The sequence below is a fragment of the Lepisosteus platostomus genome, chromosome 6 (genome assembly GCF_059453375.1).
Source record: "Lepisosteus platostomus isolate fLepPlt1 chromosome 6, fLepPlt1.hap1, whole genome shotgun sequence".
NCBI classification, from domain to species: Eukaryota; Metazoa; Chordata; class Actinopteri; order Semionotiformes; family Lepisosteidae; genus Lepisosteus; species Lepisosteus platostomus.
Genome location: NC_142616.1, coordinates 55357828 through 55380434, shown reverse-complemented (window position 1 = coordinate 55380434; position 22607 = coordinate 55357828). Strand labels below are relative to the sequence as shown.

Below are 22607 nucleotides of genomic sequence, written 5' to 3'. Positions count from 1 at the left end.
ATTTTATCATCCATTTTCTAACCACTTCTTCAAATTCAGGGTCATGGGGCAGCCAGAGCCTATTCCAGCAAGCAACGAGCCCAAGGTGGTATACGCCCTAGACAGGACACTAGTGCATCGCAGGGCAGATACACAGACACGCACACATTCACACCAGGGCTAATTTTCCCCGAAGTTAATTAACCTACCTGTATGTTTGTGAACTATGGGAGGAAACCAGAGTCCCTGAAGGAAACCCACACAAACACGAAGCGAAGATACAAATCCCATACAGACAACACTCCTGGGCTGGAATTGAACCCAGAGCCCCAGCGCTGCAAAGCAGCAATGCTATCCACTGCATCTCTGTGCCACACGTGATGTGATCATAATTAAAAATTGTCCTCAAGGTTATGGTTGTGCATATTGTAAATTCTGTTGAAAAGAATATTGCTGGGGCATCTCGTTCAACTAGAGAAAAGAAATTCGGAACTAAGTACACAATTATCAGCTGGTAGCCTGAAGGAATGAAATGCAAGTTCAGTGGGCACTAGAGATAGGCATAGGTAAACTGTAACCTCTGAGGGACTGATAAAACAAAACAATTGGCGGGCTTTAATACAAAGTGAAAAACAGCTCTGGTCTTGTTCTCCCTTTTGGTGTTTTTTTTTAACTGGGAATTAGAATCAAGCAAAAATAAGTTTAAACAGATGTCATGTGCCAAAAAATGCAGAAGTATGACAGTCAACATAGAAGGGTAAGACACTTGGCCAAAGACTGTCTTTCCTTACCATCTCTTCATCCTCCGCTAGGACAAGGTCATACGCGCTCAGAGCCACACAGAAGATGATGGCTGTCACTCCCTCAAAGCAGTGAATCCACTTCTTTCTCTCAGACCTCTGCCCCCCCACATCAAACATCCTGAGGGGAGAACAGCAAGCAAAGGGGTGAGAATGGCCTCACAGTGACATTAAAGCCTAGTCAGGCAGAAGAAGAAAACATCACTGGAAAATAATCTTCTTGTTCCTTTAGTTTGTTTAGGTGGATCCTGGCTTTCCTGTGGGGAAAATGGATTTAAGGCTCCCGAAGAAGGTGGAGCTCTTTGGTTTTCTTTCTGTGAACTTGTTGTGTGCCACCCCATGGGGCCTGCACAACAACCTGTGTTTACTTGGCTTTTTCTTTTACACAAGGTGCATGTACATGCCTGTAAAACAAGCTCTGTAAAAAACATTGTCATCTGTGGATACTCATCCGTACTTTTTAAAAGCAGAGATATTGCAGTGACCAACAATGACATGCCTCACACATTCATCAAACCCATTTGGTTGCATTTGGCATGCTTTTTCAGTTGTGATCTAGAGCCTTTGTTTCAGAGGGGTTATCAGCAAGAGCACAGAAGTCAATAGTATTTTACATATTGACAGCACAGGCAGTGGATGAATTTGTTTTTAAAAAGAGCTCCTTTTCTTGCATGCTGAAGTCCTGAAAGTCTAATGTTTTGGGTCAACAAGGAATCCTAACTTTGCAGAGCTCCTGACAAGTGCACTCATGAGGCAGAACTGCTCCCCATTAGCTGAGCTAGTATAGACTAGTAAAGACAGAGGAGACTGCAAATGACAACCTCATCTCAGTATCACTCCATGGCATACCCATAGGGTTTTGCATATGTGGTGGCTTGGTAAACATCAAGAGGTGCATCATCAATTTGTCATATTTCCTGAAGGGGATTACATCAATTATATGATGATAAAACGCTCTTCAAGAAAAATGAGTCTGAGGCACAGAATGCTCTTCCCAGAAAATGTACATGTGCAATTGGCTGGAAAAGAAATAATTCATTAAAAATAAAAAGAAAGTAACTTAAAAATTAAAACACACAATTACAGTACAATCTATGCAAATCTATGCAATCTATTTTTTTAGAAAGTGTAAGATGAACAGATTCACAGAGGAAACTGTGTTCTACCTTTCAATAACTTTTGGGCCAGTGTTTTAAAGTATGACTAATGGACAACAGTGACCGTAATTACCTAATGTACTTTTTAAAAGGGGCTGTTCTGACATCAGAATAATAACACTGGCAGGTTTTGAGATATCCCTTTTCGTTCTAATCACTGCCAGAAGCTATGCCTGGAAAAAGTGTGGGGATTGCTTTAGTATGTGAGAGAGAAAAATAAAGACATTAAGTGAAAATCAAGTTGATATCCATCTGCTCTTTCATATCAAGACTTAATATGCGGCTTAAAAATCCATTACAGACTTCAAATCTTCAAAGATTCCAAGTTAGTTGTTTCAAAGTAATAGCAAAAGATGAGAGGAATTAAGTACTTTATAGAAAGCAAAAGTTCAAGCAGTGATTGTTCACTGTAAGAGAAATGATAATCGAAGTACCTGAAGCTGTTTGACAGGGACAAGCTAACCAGCTACATTATGCTTCTAGATTTTTTAATGCAGAGAAAATGTAATTATTTAGCTATACAAAGCAGAAAAGGAGTGGTAGCTGAGAGCATCAATAACATTGTGAGAGGTAAAACTGTTATTAAACTCTGCACTAGGGAGAACAAAGAGCTAGACTAATTACAGCAGCCTTTTCAAGTCTTCTGTGCATCATATAAGTTATTTTTACCCTCAAGTCATTTATTGTCTTCTTTCACGAACAAACCAGAGATGCCTGTCACAACTGCAGAACACGAGTTAGGGAGCATTTCCTTTGCAAAACAATACTGACCAAAGAATTAAAGAGTAAAAAGAGCCTGGCTCCACTCTAAAGTGTCAGGGAAACACGTACAAGTCACTCATCTAAAAAGCTGGCCTGCATTTCAGATTTTTAAATAAGAGGTCTACTGTCTTTTTATCTGTCAATAGTGAATGCATGCTGTCAATGCAGATGTTGTCATTTTTGTGGCATCTATTGGCATTTTCCTACAATTGTGTTGCCATGGTTATAACTAGGTGGAGAGGATAAAAATGTTACAGTAGTTTTGACATTTATTCACTGTAACTATACTGATGTACAATGAAAATGCAAGAGTTTGATTTTTACCTCAATAGTTCATTGGGCTGACACAAAAAATGTTATTAACATTTTAAATATTGAGCAGGAATTTTGGGGGGTTGCATTATTCCTTGGGATAACCAAATACTGAACTCAAGTCATGTTATTTTAAAAATTGAGTGTGTGATGTTTTTTTTATTGAGTTAACATTGTCAAAACTACTTCAAAAAGAACCAGTAACCCTTTCAAATGAACAATGAAAGACACAGCCCTGTACCATGCGTTTGTAATGAGGATCACTGGGAGTTATCAGCATGACTGAAGGTGGTCTGTCTGAAAGAAAATTTGCCCAGAGAATTTGAACCAACAGAATAATCTCTATATAAAAACCATAAAGGACAAGTAATGTCCTGAAAAACAAAGTCAACACACCAGTCCAGAATTATCACATCCATTTGATTCATCAACATAATCACTTTCAGACACCTTCAACTGACTATTAACAACGAAAATTCCAAGCAGAAATATCCCATGCCCAATCAGCCAAATGACTAACTTGCATGAAAAGGCTCTGCATGCTCAAAGGCCAGTCACTGGTAACATTAACAGCTGAAAGCCAAACTCCTCATCTCCTGTAAGCTAAAAGTGATAATTTGAGGTGGCAACAGAGTGTTTCTTCCACTGACTAACAATGTTTTGCCATTGACAAACCTGACAGAAGACAACATGGGGGAAGTCTTATTCTGACTGGTGTGCTCAGGGCAACCAGAATTGTGAGTGGAAGTTTGATGTAACAACTTTATCTTCCTTCAGGCCAATCTGGAAATGCTGATTTTGAAGTGGGGCAATGCACAGCAACTTCTCGACTTCAACGTTGAGGTTTTGCAGTCCAACCTTCTTGTCTGACCTGAGTTCACTTCTGTGGGATCAACTCACCAATGCTATCAATAGAACACAACTATGGCTGGTCAACTCTTCCCAGCTGATTATCTTGTGCAGCAAATCTGTCATAAGGCTGAACAGGTATATCTGTTAACACTGCCACTTATGATGCTATTGAGTATTAAGTTAATATTGGTCGGGTTTTCAGTATGAAATGTGAAGATCAACACAGTTCTGAGTAACTCTCCATATCATAAATTTGTTCTGTGTTTTTGTTAGAATATTCAGTGATAGTTTATTGTCAGTATTGCGTTTCTATACGAGGATGTTGTGTTTCTTCTTCACAGTTAATTCAACCTTTGACAAAGAGATATTTTCTTCCAAAAATCAATTTTGTTTTTTGTTTGTCAATACAATTTATACCCCTGATTTTCCCTGGAATATAAATATTAAAATAACTAAGTAGTGCACATTATAGAGGGGTCAGAAGTTAAATTTTATTAGTCTCCCGGAACAGCTTGCTGACTAACCTTTTTATCTGCACATGTACATTAATAAACGAACAGTTCTATTTTCATGCAGCGGAAAACATTCTGCTGCTCTTCATTGGGAGGCAGCATTTAATGCGATAGAAGCACGTATCGCTACAATCCTAACACTAACTGCTCTATCAGTGCCCGGCTGGTTGTTTTCCACCACAAATGGGCAATTGAGGCATTTGTCAAATCTGCAGAGCACAGTGTAAGATGAAAGCAAGTGAGTGAAGCAGAAAAGTGAGAAATCATTAATTAAAGAAACAGTAGCATTTGTGCGGACTACTTTCCTAATGATTATATCTACTGAAATCGACTTTTAATTCCTCTTTATGATACCGATGTTACTTCAGTCAAAGTTCCATTCCTCACCATCTAGACAAAACATTTGTTTTTATTTCTTAAATCTGGTTCATTATACTGTACTTCATCTTTTATTCCTTTTAAGTGAAGATGAAGAAATAAAAGGAATAGCCCAGCAGAGATTGTCAGGGCAAAATAACTTGAATTTTAACCATTTTACTAAAGCATCTTATTGATCTATCTGAGTGAGATCCTACAGCACTTCATATTCAAGCTCTCCTCACATGGATGACTTTCCATCTAAGTCTCCAGGTTACAAAAGACCTGCGACTGTGCCAGTTGCACTCAAGTGTTTGTTGGCCTGTCATCTTCACTACAGCGGTGAAAAAGAATGGAACACAAGGCATCTCCTTTAGGATCAACACAATGTCCACACAGCTTTGTGGGGAGAGGAATCCAGGTTACATGTAAGACAGCTTCTGGAAGGAAATGACATTGTGGGATTTTATTAAAATTAGAGCACACTGAAAGAATGCCAGAGAGCATCTTAAAAAGCTTGCAAAATCACTCCCTGAATACTACTTTAAATGTGAATGTCTTATAATTTTAAACTGAGAGGGAAACCCGAGTTCTGATCCAATTATAAAATCTCTCCTGGGATCCCCTGGCTCATATATCATCACACTTGAAACCCAATGTTACACTTTCCCATATAGTAAATGCTTTCTGTACATTAATGCTTTTGTAAAATTGCAATTCCTCAGGCCAGTGAAAGCTATAGAGCTATAATGAATTAGCATTTGTAATTATTTTCATAAAAGCAATGCACCTGGATTTAATCTGAAAGCCGAAACAATGATAAAAGCCATTGTCTTCTTTACCACAAGGTTTGTAAGTCCTCAGATCTTTAAAAGGATGTCATTTAATCTGTGACTGGGGTATTGCTTTACCAGTTAACATCCGATTTCTCTTTAATTAAGCCAAGGCAACGGCCATCCTGGTGAATAAATGGAGAATCTTCAAAATCAAGCCCCAATCAAGAAAATCAAAGAAAACAAATCAATCACCATTAAGGAAGGTGGTATAAGAATAATTTTGGACAGGTTTACAGCAAGTAAGCATTTACAGCATTTTTTTCTAATTATTACCAGGAATGTAAGTATCAAAGTAATTTGTAATCATTTATCTCTTGGCAGAATTATGAGAGTGTTCATTCAGTACTATAGGTGGCTGTGAGCTACTGCGTAAATTTACATTGTTCAACAGTCAGCGGAGCTTGATGATGAAGAGGCTGTCCTGGTGAGTTAATGCTGTTGGAACTGAGGTGATACTGAAGACTGAATTATGTTTATAAGCTCATTCCAGCTTGCTTGAGGTTCACATTAAGTGTAAAAGTGAAAAAAAAGGCCTCTTAATGTCTCCCAATTTTAGATAGCAAACACAGGCACTGTCAGCAGCATCAAGGATCGACACAACAAAAACAGTGCGGCAAATAACAAACCAGGACACAGCCGCTGGCCAGCGGACGACTGGTGATCCGAGACAGCAGGCTGCTCAGCTTGCTTGTCACGTCTCCAGGCACACGGACACAGCGCACTATTTAGAGAGAACGCTATGGTATATAAATGTTTATACTGAAATCTGGCTCACAGAGCAAGGCATTGCGTCATCCTTGACCTCAGAAAGCGCAGTTGCACAGAAACAGACGTGCGTCTCAGTGTGTCGGAGCCCAGAGGCCAGATAACATTCTCCCTACGACCGCCTGTTTGTGACTGGCCGACACGGCTAACCTGGAGATAATCTTTTCTCAGCTGCTGTGACACAGAGTACAGCGATGAACTACTGCATAAAAGAAACTGTGACTTTTTTTCTTTCACAGATGAAATACTTTTTTCCCTACAGAAATACAGTATAATACAGGAGCCCTCAGATATTGTTCTTTTAAAATGGCTGAAGACATCACTTGCATAATGAGCCCTGGTACTTCGACATCCAATATGACAAATTATGAAAACTCTTGTCACCATAACCTCATGTTGCACAATTCTTTTTCAAATAACTGGTTGAAAAAGAGGAAATTTTTCATTTTTATCATTTTATACAGTATGTTATCCAGCTAGCACAAGATTGGTGGTGTTGAATGAATTGCCTCTGGCCTCCCATAGTTCTATTCTGTTTGATGGACTGAAACTTTCGATATGTAGGCCTGACTAGGATCTTCTAACAGTCTAGTGGCAAGGAACAGAAGGACTGAAAGACAAGATAGGCCCTCCCTGCTTACTTGAAGTGCAGATCTTTGAAGGTGAAGTGTGTCTCCACAATGCCAGTGGTCTTCACTCGGGTCCGCAGAACGTCCTGTTGGGTAGGAATGTAGTCCGGTCTGGCTATCCTCTCCAAATCATTCAGGTAACTGCGAAAGAACACACAGATCAACAGCTCAAAGATAACTCTGCCCATCTTATTGCACCACCTCATGGATACTAAGCCGTTGTGAAAGATGGGCACCTTCAGTGCCTCCAACACAAAGACATTTATTCAGACAGAAAAACACAAGAAAAAGTAGCACTTTTCAGGTTTACTCTTTCTTTCCTGAAAAGGCTAGTGTTTTGTCTGTACATAAGTGCTGGCTCTTCATTTAGACACTCTTAGATCAAGCAGAAATATTTTCAATTCTCGTTTCTATAGTACATTCAAAAGGCAATTATTAAATTATTCAGAGACAAGAATGCTGGGCAGTTTAACATGAATTTGCAAACCATTATTTGTGGTTCTTTTGATATTTGCTTTAAAAAGAAAAATAATTTTAAAATAATTCACCGCTCAGAGGTCGGGAATCATATCTATTATTCTTTTTTATTTGGACAGGGGCTTGACAGTCCTGATATGTTAATTTAATCAAATATATTGTTTTTTTTTCTGTGGTCTTCTTACTAGGTATAACTGAAACAGCTTGTAAGGCTAACATTTCCTAAGCATCTCCTTTCCTAGCAAAACCACACGGGACAGAAACAAGCCGTACTGCTAAAATAAGCCACATTTCTGATCATTATCCAATGATACAGTCACTGCAGCACTACTGTTTCCAGGTTTGGGCCTTGTGTGGTCTAAAAAGCACATCCTCCAATCTCGGTGCATGCTCCACTACCTCTTAAAACACTGCCAATTAACAGTGACCTTTTCCATTTGTAATTAGATTAATCTCCAATAATTTCTCTTCTTTCCAAAAGAGAGAAGCTAATCTCCCGGGGCTGAGAGAGAGGAGCACTTGTCTTTAATCAGAGGCCTGTTATTGAAGAGCAAATGTGTGTGTGTGTAGTGGTGGTGGAGTTGGGGGCAGCTGCTCTATTTATTGCTCCTTCCTGACCTTTTCAGCTCCTGTTTATTTTGGAGAGGAGGCAAAAGGATGAAACTTAATGGAAAAGTATTATCACAGCAGCAAGATAGTCACCAAGCCCAGTTTTTTCAAACATGCTTTTCTTAGACAATTAAAGGTATAAATACAGCACATGGAAACAGTTCTCAAAAATGTTATTTTCCCAAAACGGGAGAATATGACTCAACCCCAACACTGATGTTGTACTTTTCTAACCTTTAATGTCATATTACAGGGCTGCAGTCATTAACAAATTTCATGATGCCCTGATGTTGTTGTTCTAACAGTTTTGATAAAATTACTGTCATTTGTTTTCTTCAACGTGTCTGGACACGTTGGTGTTTGAATTTAAATATATAGCCATCTGTAGGACATTAATTCCAGCACAGTCTCTTCTTTTTGGTCAACAAACCACTTTTATATTGCTTGGGCGCTTTGGGGTGATTTCACACTGGAACAACTGCTTGGAAAGTAATGTCAAAATAGTATTAAACCTCTGAATTAGCCTAACTGTTTAACTTAACTGCTTGACTGTTTTTAGGCTTCAATTTAACCTTAATATTTCACTACTCAATAGACACAGAATATTTAAAGATGGATTTGAAGGGCTCTTACATTTTGATGTTAGAAGGTTTCCTATACACATTTTGACAGCTTTTTGTTCCATTTTGCTCCTGACTGATTCCATGCATTACAGTATGTTGCAGGGATAAAGACTAGAAAAGTCTACCTTACTGAAGCAACAGTAAATATTCATCCATCACTGAGCTGTCACACCTTCCTGAAGAGAAATCAAGGAATACATTCAAAAAACACCATATGCAGGAAATGGTACTTAGTTTTTTTTTTTGCACTGAGTGGACGGGTACAGACCACGTCAAACCAAGAACTCAGCAAGGGGTCATTAATCCAACTTCGGAATCACACCAAACTTTAACATTTAACACTTGGTTCTCTTATGTCTCTGTGAAGAGTGCTAGTAAGCACAGTTTACTGTGCTTACATTGAGCAAGCACAGCATTACCATTACAGTGTTGAATAAGATTGGTATGCTTTATGTGTATTTGGCATTTCACCCATCCATTCATTCATTATACCTAGGCAGGATACGCCATGGATGGGACACCTTTTTTTTTACAGCTAATTAACCTACTAGTATGTTTTTGGACTGTGGGATGAAACTGGATGCAAACATGTGAAGAGCATACAAACTCCATGCAGACAGCACCCCAGAAATTGAACCTAGGGCACCAGTGCTGCAAGGCAGCAACGCTAACCTCTGCACCATCATGCCTACCTACTGTATTTGGTATTTAATCTCGTACAAAATATGTATCCCCAAAATATCTGTATTCCGGGTGCTAGTTTAATATCTGAAATGGGTGCTAGTTTTAGTCATCATAAGGCTTGCTTCAGTGTAATGCAAGGACAAGAAAGGGTTTGCACAACTCTATGTTTTAGCCATTCCTCTATAACACCACCCAGGCAACGCGCATCTCCCATACAGAACAGGCACTGCTGTGTCCTGAGTGACAGGGGAGGTGACAGGCTCAAGGAAGAAGTGAAATCTTTTCAACAGCAGCTGGCTGCCAATGAGGACAGCTCTGCACAATGCACTCAGAGCAGACAGCCTGCAGGGAGTCAATGTCAGAATAAAGGAGGGAAAACATAAAAAAAAAATCTCTGTAGTTCACAGGGAGGAACTGAAGTATTTAGATGGACAGAAAATTGTGCAAGAGATCCAAAGACTAGCAAAACAGTACTGTAATGACAGACAGGTGAAAATCTTTCTAAAGGATTACTGAAGCTATTGGTGCTTCAACTATTGGTCTGCCACAAGTGTGCTGCCACAGCTAAATTCTTATAGTTGCCATTAGCACTTTGGGTTACTTTGTTTTCTTAATCAAAATAGAGCTACTGTTGACAACAGGACGAAATTCTTATTAGAGTTCTTAGGAAGAATTTTTCAATTCAAATAGCTTTGCAGAGGAATGCCATGATCAACATTTCAAACCTGCTGTTATAAATCAATATTTTGTGGTATAACGAAGAGCGAAGCAAACAAATCTCATATTGTTGAGCTCTTACAGCTGTTACTCTTTAGTGGGGATTAAAATGGAACTTTAGAAAGTGCCAGATTGCTTAATGCATTAAGTAGCGGTGTACTAGTAGAGCTGTGATCAATAAAAAATATAAAATACAGTGATGCAAGGCATCTCACGGGAGCTCAGGCAAGTATATAATTAAGTTACTAGAGCCAATAAAATAAAAAAATGACTGCAATATAGTTTTATTGCTGCTAGTACTTGGTAGAAGTTGCTACAGGTATACGGTTTGCCTAGGCTTTCATAATGACTGAAAACAAGTCTTTGGAATCCAAATTTTTCATTGCACTTTCTGTTTTAAATTAACCTTCATTATAGTTACATATATATATATATGAGAAATACTATGGTCTGACAATGAGAAGCATTGTCCACATCTCTAGTTACTGAATTATCATTGAATATTGCAGTAACAGTGGGAAATGCAGAAATTTAAAAGGAGTACTAGGGATGAAGCAATTTACTGGTCCCGATAACATCTAAAACACTGACATTTTTACTTGGCCGATGCTTCAGCCCAAATCTGATTGATATGCAGGAATTATAGACAATGGCCAATTAATGAAATGAGATGTATTAATAAGCAGGGAATTTGTGGTGCTTTGACTTAATGAGTCGAGTGGTTCCCCGAGCTGACATCATCCTCTCCTTCAGACACAGGCCCTGGCACGCACCAGGGCCTAGAACAGAGCGCCCTGGAGAAGCTGAAGATCGGCGCTTCTGGGACGGCGGGGGAACAGAAACAGTCGTACCAGCTGAGAGTTCTCCAACCCTAATTAATAAGAAAGTAGCAATCATTTAAGTTCTAATTGCCAGAAGGAGATTCACTGTGTGTGCTTTTCACACAAATCTCACACAACTAAGTATCCCGACATGATGTGGAATGGAATGTGCTGTGCATCCAGCAGTCGGTGACGAGCAAAAATGTTCCTCCTCGTTTTTAAAGTTAAAGGAGTGCTATGAACTTGCAATGTTAGTGTGAATACCTGGAAGTCAGTCAACTAAGCAGGCCACTTCACAGAGGTGTGCAAAACCGAACAAACAACAGAAATATCAAACAGACCTCATGTGGGCAACATCAAGACTTAACACAGAACTGGTCTTATTGCCTTGTCCATAAGAGTTCAGGTATATCGTTACCTGAATGAAATAACTGTGCAAATTCGTGGATTTATGTTTGACAAAAACAGAAACAGCTGTGTTTATATTTCCCACTGTTTTCTCAACAATGGTGCGATTTAGTCAAAATGACTCATCAATTGTATTATGCATCATTCTGGCTCAAGAAAGATTATATAAGCAACAGCGCATGTCAGTTAAGATTGTGTTCTATTTTATGCACTATGTAAATGTTAATTCAGTAGGAAAATGGATACCTCTACAAAGAATTAGGCTGGTTATGAAACACCTCACTCTCAAATGCACTTGAAAAACAAAATCTAACTTAAATCCATGGCTGTAAACCCCTGCACACCATGTTTTTTTGAAGAGACAGATATTAAATTTATTTGCAGAAGATTTCATTCTTATTAAATAAGAACATTCATATAATATTTCTGGATTATCTTTTTTTTTTACTCCACATTTGTAGGACAAAAACGTCATACTTGTTCTGGAAATGCCCCCAAAAAACTGTAAACCTTATATCATCCTCATCCGTATTTCAAGTGACCTGATCCTCCAAAGCCAGGCTCCTCAAGGTCAGTCCTCAAAGATGAATTTTTATGTATTTCTATCATGAGGGAAGTTTAAAGCAGCCATCAATAGTGTTTATTACTTTTCCAGATTTAGTCTTATAAAGTACTGCCAGAATCAAAACTGTAAGCTTGAAGATTGACTTTGAAGAGTCTGGTTTGTGGAAGGCAAGCCACATTAAAGCTATAGCTTTATAGATCTTAAGGTTTCTGCTCCTCCCTTCTCTTTGCCCAGACAGACAGATGTCAGATCAAATGGACTTCATCTGACACCCTGCTTTAAATGCATTGAATCTTCTCCAATTTAAAATACTTTGTGGTTCTCTATAGCTTGCTATTGCTGTTTCCTGAGAATTTGCCCTCATATTAACCCCATCTAAATACTTATCTGTCTAACCCCATCTAAATTAGATATCAAGGTATAGGCAGGTATGAGGCTTATTGTGTGTTTGTTTTGCCCAATAATTTATCTCCTAGGTTCTGGAACCAAATATTTAAAAAATGAAGAGGTAAAACATGAGCTGACTTCAACCAAAGAGAAAAGCCTGAAAATGTAATAAAAATATAAACTTGATTTTCAGACATATTTTTAAACCTCTTTGTATATTTCTGTCTAACACAGGTGAACCATTAAGGCCACTTTAAATACAGTCTTGGTTTCATAGAAAAAAGACAAAATCAACCTTTCCTGTTAAGATCCTTAAAGAATGATACAGTTTGACGTCACTGAAAAAGTCTCGCATCTCGTCCCATAGGAAGAACGAATGGATTTTAATCTGGTTTCATTGAATATAGTTTCTCCATATGAAACTGGCAGTTTTGTGTAAAAAACTGAATAAACAGAAATATCTGTGGTTCACTCAAAAGGCAATAGATTCATAGGTAATATAAACTTGAAATGCAATTTCTTAAACTTCAGTTAAAGGAGGTAATTAATATGTAAACGTACCATTCACACTGGCGTCCAAAATTAACTGAGGTCTATATGAATGCATAGAGACTTTGGACAGGTGCATTCTTCCAGGTTTTTAAATCTGTGACCTTAATAAGGCACTGTGAGGTTGTTTTGTAAAACAAAATTATAACCTTTTTTTAAGATATACTACCTGGCTAAAATATTATGAGAACATACTGTACAGTAGCAACTAATTTGTTTGCAGTCACAGAGGTCCAGCAACAACTTGAATAGGGTGTAAATTGTGTGCTACAAGTTTCTGAAATATCTGCAGTGCAATCTCATTCTATGTTTCTTCATTGTTGGCTGTTGGAAGCCGGCAATGGTATCTGGAAATGAAATTGTGCTCTATGAGGTGTTGAAGCTTTGTCTCATGCTTCTCAGGCCAGTCACTGACTGGACAGCCCTGATTCTTGTTTCTTTCTGGACCGTATTCCCTCAGAGACCTTAATATCTTACTGGAACTAAATAAATGGATAAGAAGTCAAATCAGATGGATTTTCCAGGTCCTAATCTAAGATCCTATCTTAAGGATCTAACCTAAGGCCTCTAAAGCCTGCAGGAACCTGGCACTTGAAGACCAGAGTTGTCTACTCCTGGCCTATTTATTTCACTGGGGATTCCTAATGTTTGGGCCAGGTACACACAGGCTTTGTAGTGACTAACACATACACAAGAACCACAGTATATAGATAGTTCCACTTGTTCTAATCTGAGGCTGTTTAGCCAAGTCAAAACTGCTCTGTGCTGGAAGTTGTGTTTTTGTCATTGCCAAGCACTGGGACAGACAGGCTACTCAGCAATAAAGCCAAAAATGTGCTTTTAATTACTGGCAAACCCTTAAATATTGGCAAGCCCTTTATTCCATGGTTTTTATGAATAAACAAATCTCCAACATTTTTGGCGCTAATATCAAATTCCAATTAAGTGTAGTAATATTGACTGTGAAGCATGTCCATATTACTACATATGTTGGGCAACTACAGTGCAGATCCTCCAGGATATTTAGAATTTTTGCTCTTTGATACACTGTCAATATCATAATAAAAATGGGGGTGCACGATTATTAAATTAACTGCCTGAAGTTTTGAATATTTTTCATCTACATTGAAGCCTCTCCACAGCATGAGAGTATTTAGCAAATGAAAAGGCATGATTGTAAATTCTTATGCTGCTGAGATGTCTTGGATAGTTAACAGATTTAACAGATACAGTATTTTACGCAAAATACAGTATACATTCAGAAAAATACAGAATACAGTATTTTATGCAAACTCTGAACTTCATGATGGAACAAGCCTGTTTTAATCACTTATGTAGCAAAGTGACTGACCTTAAAATAGCTTAAACTGCAGCACCTACTACAACTTGAACAACTGCAAAGGCATAAAATAAAATTGGAGAATGCAGCTGTCTCGATAAATGCCCACCTATTCTATTTAGATAATTGTGAGCACTGCAATGGCATCAAGTTGATTTTTTTACTTTTTAAATAATAACAATAAAATAAATAATGAACACGAGCGAATAAATTTAGTTATTGTGATATCTGAAATGAAACCATGGTTGAATGGAAAGACCACCTCTTCACAAGCACCCACTGATATAGATGTATATATATTTTTTTGCCTTTTTCAGCCCTAACTTCTTTCAAATCTGTACTATCTCCGTAATGACTGTGCAGCTTAGGTTTAAGTACAATACAATGAAACATTAATGCTACTGGAGCTTAATGCCTTACACAGAATTAAGTCACCAGGATTTCTGGGGTAAAATTAGTCACATGGGAGCAATTTACCATGCATTATGGTCACTAAACTATAGTGCCAAGAACTCTGGCCCAGTAAAATAAGAAGAAATCAAGAAAAACATTAAAACATTGTGTGTTAATTTAAAACCAAGTGTCCAGAACATACCATACTAGTGTGATCTAAAATGTAAGAAATACAGAACAGAACTTTAAGGAGGACCTTCACAGGCCCTCCTGATTCTAGGGCCTGTCTCTGTGCCATACTGTAAAGCAGCCAGAACTCTTCAGTCTAATTCAGCAATTAGGAACAAGAAAGCCTACCTTTAACTCAAGCAGAAAGGTGGTAAAAAGGCAAAGTCACTCAATAATTTTCCTTAACGATTACAAGCAGCCATAATTAAAGTCTTAGTACTAATGAGTAAAACAGGCTCCTTTTAAAGTTAAGCTTGCATGGATATCAAAGAGACTGACCAGAAATAATGGGGAGCAAGGAAGATATGTACAGCTCTGTAATTCAAAAGGATTAATGAGCTGGGTGTTACCTTGAGTGCTTTTAAAGCAGGGAGCCTGATAATAATAAACATTTGGAAATGGCCAAGGTCGAGTTTAATGTCTCAGCCAAGCAGGGATTGACAAATCTTGAGATCTGGCTACCAGAATCCCGGGTCTCGGTACCACTTAATCGAGGTACTGCCAATTCCAAAGACCCGAGAACCCTGCCCTCTTCTCAGGTCCCTGACCAGACAGCATGTCAGGGAGCGGTACTCTGGTCTTCAAGCACCCCAGAGGGCTCTGGCTGTCATTCCCCTTCTGATCTTAATGACTTCATCACTCGTTTTTGGATTAAAAATCATGTCACTGGTGTGTTCAAGTCTGAACCAACTGCTGATTGAAAACCTCTGAAACCTGTAGAAGCCTAATCCTTGAAGGCTGGAGCTGACAATTCATGGTCCGGACAATTCTGTAGGAGCCAGGAGTACTCACTAGGCAGCAGAGTCATTGAGCTGGTACTCCCTAGAGCGGGTGAAGCAGCCCTGCACCCCGCTGTCGGCCCACAGCCGGCGGATGACGTTAGACAGGTCCTCGGGCATGTTGCCGTGCTCCTCTGCTGTGTTGGCCAGGGCAAAGAGCTGACGGGCATCATCCTGTAGGGGGCAAAATGGAGCAAAAAATCAGCACATGGTGAGGGAGTGGCACCTTGCCACAGGGAGGCATACTCACGCTGTAGCACGCCTCAGAATTGAATTACAGCCAAGAAACTTTTAAAAACAGATTTGAAAATTCCATACTTCTCAAGAATATAAGAAAGGGTACAAAACGAAATGAGGCCATTCAGGGCTTTTAGCCTGTTGGGTAGTAGCTGATTCATCTGAGGAGCTCATCCAACCTTCTTAAATGACAAAAGGGTGGCTATCCAGACACTAACAAAAAAGGAAGATAAATGTCAGAATTAATAGATGGGTAGATAAACACAGATATAATTAGCTTCTCAATGTGCACACGTAAGACCTGCAATTTATTCCCAGATCATGTGTGGTAGGGTTTGTTCTTGGGCACCAGTGTTCTGAAAACTGTCCTTTTGCACTGCAGACCTATCATTTGACAGAAAACACAATGGACAGAGGTCGTAAAAAATATCAATGGAGTCGAGGAAACAAGTATAATTCAAACTTGAGTCTCCAGCCAAACAACTCACATTTAAAAAAAAAAAATCTCAGGGTTTTTCCGATATCAGAGTCGGACTGTCTGAGATGAGCTTGCTCACGGCTTGGCATCAGGCTGTTTGCCCACTTGGTGGAGCGGGACCTTCTGCCCCAACGGCTTTATTAAAGCTATTAAAGCTTTATTCCAGCTTGTCCAGAGGTTGTCCCCTGCAGGGCAAACCACCACATAGCTACAGAAATGCACATACAACACCAGCCAGCCATTTCTAGCCAGCTCTTGAATTTCATTTACTTAATGAAAATTCTGTAGCACTCGTAGATATATCATACAAAACAAACAAGGTACTAATCCCTTTGAAAATATCACTGTCCAGCCCATTTACTTTGAAAGTAGGTCAACTTCACAAGCTGGGTAGGTGCTGAACACAGATGTTTCAAAGAAATTATTACTATATCAATCTGTAATTAAAAGCTGTAATAGATCGTTATGCATTCAGACGCTGGGAGAGCAGAGAAGAACATCAGGTGAAGCGAGGAGTGGAGTCTGACTGACACTTGGTGGCTCTGGAAGGCAGGGTTTCTGTATCTGCAGTGCGGAAAGAGGCTGGCCATCGACAACACAGTCTCCGACACGTCTCATTGTTGCGTTAGGGACTGACCACCCTAATGATCACCAGGTTCATTTTATGAAATGGCTCAGCACGATTCTCATCCCACAATAAATAAATATCATGCCCTTGCAAGCGCAAAAAATGCCAATGGGGGAAGGTTGAAGAAATGACTGGACCTTTTGAAGATAATAATGGGTTCATAACAATTTAATCATTGGTCGCAGAACTGTTCAGAACTCCAGTTTCTTTCTTTAAATAACTAAAAACACTAATTTAAGAGAAAAGAAAACATGACTTCTCTCACAATATTCTTTCTGTACATGAAGGTCAGAAAGTAAAACACTACCTACTGCATATACAAAGACCTCAATTATATATCGCTTGTTCTTACTTAATCTTGGCCTTTAGGAAAGCATTTCTATTACATAGCTTGGAACTAAAGAAGCAAAGCAATATCTTGGCAAACAGCAGGCAAAAAAATAAATGGATCAAGGAGGAGATTTATATTTGCTTTTATATGTTAGGTGACTGACACCTTATAGCAGAAATCATAAACTCAGTCAAGAGAAACAAAAAAGCACAGGATTCAATTTGTTATCCCTCACCGAACAAGTCAGCAAAGATTATCTTTTTAACTCTGCTACCCCCAAAGTCTAGCTCACCCAAATCCTAGTGTCAACTATAATGAGCAACCAATCTTGAAAGGGGCTGCTTACTACTTCTACAGTTAAGGCAGCATTTTGGATTGCTTTATTCAACAAACAATTTCTAAAACAGACAAAAACGAAGCCAAATAACTTGGGCGAGCCTTCAGAGGGTTAACTTGAAAGCACACTGTAAAAGCAGCTCTTGACTTTTCTCGTTTGGTAGAGCTGATGTGACAGTGAAATGCACACAAAAAACGGAGGCAAAAGAACAACTGCATTTAATCTTAGGGGACAAATTAGAACGTAACAAGTAAAATTAAATCATTTTGACTAAAGGGATTTTTAAATCAGGAGCTTTTGAAAATCCCTGTAATCTGCTTGACTTTTCAGCTTCTCATCTTTTAACATCCCTTCCAGCAAGGTGCTATTACAATTTTCTACATTGCTGACAGAGTGCTGATGTAAAGAGAATTGGGCTTCTGTTGACGTGTGTATGCAGCTATGAAGATGACTGCCAGTTAGGCGGGGACTGTTTTGACCAAAGAGGGCTTGGGCAGGTAGCGTTCAATGGATGAAACGGAACGCAAGCTGCAGAGAGAAAACCATCAGAGATGTGCAAAGCAGACCACTAAACGAGTGGCAGTGGGGAAGGCAGTATTTCCAAGGCCAATTAAAAATGTAGATCCGGTGACTGGAAATCAACTCCAAGGAGAAGGGGAACTGAAAAAAAAGGCATTACAATCTAAAAACTCAATGCACGTAGAGAGTGTTGCATCAGATGTGCAAAACTAAATGCAATCACTTAAAGATGAAGGTTCTCGAATTATATCTCAGTACTTTGTTAATGGATACGAAAAGGCAACATGTGGTACTGTGGTGCTGAAGTGAAGGGCAATGAGTTACTGAATAAGGTGACTGCAAAAGATCGTCTCGGGAAAGGACTGTGGATCAAGGGGGATGGGGACAAAAAGTTCTGCTCCACAAACTAACCAGAAGTGGGCTGAACTTCACCTTTAGTTTGTGATTCCTAGATTTTCATAGTTTCAGATCCTAGAGGCCAACATGAAGTTAAAGGAGAGAAGCAATCGAAGATGTTAAGAAACTAAATTGTATCTCATAATTTTCTATCCAATATAAGACACTGCCAAAGAAATTAGTGCCGCTGAATAAATACAAAAATACTGTCTTAATCGTTAAGATTAAGAATTTGCAGCTTTCTAGATCTATTCTATTCATATTCATTATTTATGGCAGTGCGTTTAGACGAGTTGGATTTCTCTTTTTTGAAAAAAAGAGGAATTTTTGAGGAATGAGAAACATTTCTTGGAATGTTTAATAACTTTAAACATCCATTAATATCCTAAAGCACACCATCCATATCAAAAGATGAAATTAGATCAGTAGAAAGAACTGGATCTGTCATGCTTCAATAAACTAATTTCAGGCACAAGGATTAACTGGCCAAAGCACTTGTGGTTTTGGACCCCTCTCTGTTGGGTTTCAACAGGTACTGTATTTCTATCAATGATTAATTTTCTGGTCAGCATCTAATTAATAATAATAATAATTCGTTTCACTTACAGTATATAGTGCTTTTCTGGAAACTCCACTCAAAGCTCTTTACAGGTAATGGGGACTCCCCTCAACTACCACCAATGTGCAGCACTCTGGATGATGCGATGGCAGCCATAGTGTGCCAGTACACTAACCACAGTACATATCAGCTATTAGTGGACAGGAGAATAGAGTAATGAAGCCAATTCATAGATGGGGATTATTAGGAGGCCATGATTGGTAAAGGCCAATGGGAAATTTGGCCAGGATGCCTGGGTAACATCCCTACTGTTTTCGAGAAATGCCCCGGGATTTTTAGTAACCACAGAGTCAGGACCTCAGTTTTACGTCTCATCCGACCGACGGCGCCTGTTTACAGTATAGTGTCCCCGTCACTATACTGGGGCATTAGGACCCACGTGGACCGCAGGGTGAGTGCCCCCTGCTGGCCCCACTAACACCTCTTACAGCAGCAACCTTAGTTTTTCCCAGGAGGTCTCCCATCCAGGTACTGACCAGGCTCACACCTGCTGAGCTTCAGTGGGTTGCCAGTTGTGAGTTGCAGGGTCATATAGCTGCTGATGTATATGTAGCATCTGCCACCTTGACACCTATAGTCATTGTTACTGAACCCTGTCACTCCTGAAGCACAGAAGATGAGTTCTCTTGGCAGAGTTTAGCGAAAACATGACCATTCCTCTTTTAAGGTAAAAGAAAAGACCATTTAAATACACACACTAGTGTTAACCACAAACAGCCAGACCAAGGTGATAAATGCAAACTGAAACAAAAGACCTGACGTAGTAAAATGCTGATTCAGCTTTTCAGTAGCTGTTGATTTCCCCACAAATATCTCACCATGTGACAATTAATCTCTGGCATTATCATTCCAACAGACCTACTTAGTGTCTACTGGAGCGCGAATGATATTTGCACACAGATGGAAACAGCCTCAGTGAGAGCATTTTTCTCTTAAAGCCCAGTTACAAGTTAGATTTAGTGATTGCTGTCGCAGCTTGAAGCCACCTCAGGGATGTGTAAACATATTGACCAGCTAGCAAAGCCTGCTGAGTCAACAGAGAGCAGAGGGGATTAAACAACAGAGATATGCACATAAATGCAAACAGTATCCTCTCATATTGAATATAAAAAGGATTCCTGGAGCTCAGCGTAAGTTATCTGATTCCTCAAGTCATTTCAGGCCTCAGAAACATAATGATATTAAATTTATTTTTTTTCCCCCTCAGGATGAAATCTGTCATCTCATCTCACTTACTTTAGAGGACGAATTTCAACATAGGAGGAAGAATACAGCTGAACTAACTAAACTAATCAACATTTCACATGCTGGCATGCACAGCTTGAGACCAGACGTCCAGGCACTGCAGGCTGAATTGATTGCCTGGGTTATGCAGCTGACCGTGACTGGGATTTCCCGAAGCTGTGGTGTCACATTTGGCTGAACACCATGGGGGGTTGGAGAGGTTAGAATCAGGTATGGTTTTTCTTGGCATGTTGTGCAAAAGTGACTCCCAGGGCTTGCTGAGTACTTGCCAGATCAAATTGAGGTCAAGTTTGATGGCTGTTTACTTTCACATATCACTTATACCATCCAAGAGGACCTGGTGGGTCTGGATCTGTGTAATTCCCTGATTTTTTGTTTAAACTGATGTCGATGAAGTCAGAGATTCACCCCTCCTCCACACTCTGTTAACTCTCCTCTGAGGCACAGTGCAGCTCTGAAAGAAGGGTGTGGTGGAGGAACATGCTTGGAGGCCTTTATTCTCCACCTGCAGTACAGCAGATTTGCAGTAGCGCTGACTACTCCTACACTTGTTGGATATAACAGAGAAAATTAGTGACCATTCAGTCAACCTGCCCCACCAACCGCCAGTACCAGCTGTGACCTCTGGGGTGAACTTACCGCTCTGGAAGCCTCTCCATAGTCGATCTTGAGGTTGGACATGGCTTTGATGATAGCCATGATGGACTGGATGGTGTTGCTGTACACCACAGCTCTGTACTGTTTGCACTCGTCTTCTGAGTAGCCATCTTCATGGATGATCCTGAAAGGGAAGGGAAACTGGTCATTTACACAGAGTAACAACACTACAATCTGCATTCCCAAGACTTTTAGAATATAGCTGCCCTGCTGACAATTAAACAGAGAAGTCATAATGCCTTACATAATTAAACAGAACCAATGCTCCAGAAATTACTAAAGGGGGGGGATATAAATAGCTTTGTACTGATGTCATTGCTTTAAAAGTAAAAAAACGACGCAACTTTTAAAAACATACTTTTGATATTTATGGTCAATGTATTGATTAAGCAAGTGACTTTGGTCATCATTTTCAATTAAAATGTAGCTCACATCTGAGCAACTCATCTGAAACACAGGGCAATGTATTTGCATAAAGTCTCTCATATTGTGAAGTCTCTTTTAAGTCAGGTAAGCTACTGATCTCATTGTATCTATTTATGTCGATTTTTAGATATTATTAGTAGGCATGTTAAAGAAATGTTCCTTTTATTTTGTATCACATTTTGTACCATATGAGCCATCTGATCACTTAAACATTCTAGACAGTATTAGAAAGCATCTTAAAGAAGATTGTGGTTTCTAAACCAATATTGTTTCAGGTGATGCCAGGACTGTAGCAAAGTATCTCTGATGTTTCCTTTCTTTTCAATCATACTAGCAATCTGAACATTTAAACTTCAAGCATCTGTTTCGAGGTAACAAAATACTTAATGTCCACTTTATGAAGAGAGATTATTTCCATTGCAAGACCGGTGCAGCATTAACCAGGTTCAAGGTCCTAGCCAATAACAAAAATAAGTTTGTTTTGGATACACAATAATGTGGGTGATCAGCATTGCGGTCTCACAGCTCTCAGGTCCTGGGTTCAAATCTGGCAGTTCACTGAGAGCCTGTATTGCCCTAACTACAAGCTATTGAAAATGGTTGAATAATACTACTACTAATTATACATTTGATAAAATTTAAATAAGATTATAACAGCTAAAACAAGAATAATGATTCCTTCTTCAAAATATCCTAGTTCTCCAAACCACCTATGTAAAAAAAACAACAAACGAGAGAAGGACATACAGCCATTGTATTTTGCTTGGCTGTTTGCAGCTAATTTGTCAGAATGTCACATCCACCTGTTCCTTGAAAGAAGCCTCATGCTGGCCAAATCCTGCTATTGTTTATTGTAGTTTTTTTCCTATTTGTATTACTTTTCTACAATAGAGTTCAAATGCCTTTTCTTCATTAAGCATTTCTATACCCTCTATATACAGTAGACAATCTTTTTTAGAGGAGGTTAAACTTTATTCAAAAGTTGCTAATATTACAGAAATAAAGAGAATGTGTTCTATATACACACTCTTAGCTAGACATTGGGGACATGAAACTAATTCTTTTAAACCTTTTAATAGAAATATTTAGATTATTAATTATCTAGATATCACTTTAGTTTCAGCTAAACCAATATCTCAATCTGTCTCAGAATATCATGTCAGTAATGTCAGTGATTTTCCATCAATACGATTC

General features: G+C 39.0%; 1 protein-coding gene across 1 annotated transcript in view; it reads right to left on the bottom strand.

The window, feature by feature from the left end:
* The window catches only part of LOC148661919 (guanine nucleotide-binding protein G(i) subunit alpha-2), a 100731-nt gene that overhangs the window by 5001 nt on the left and 73123 nt on the right, over positions 1-22607 (bottom strand). The window contains exons 3-6 of the mRNA XM_088636419.1: positions 20970-21111; positions 15554-15714; positions 6974-7102; positions 771-900 (exon numbers count right to left, since the gene is read on the bottom strand). Of these exons, the coding sequence (XP_088492545.1) occupies positions 771-900; positions 6974-7102; positions 15554-15714; positions 20970-21111 (562 nt within the window). The remainder of the gene's footprint in view (positions 1-770; positions 901-6973; positions 7103-15553; positions 15715-20969; positions 21112-22607) is intronic.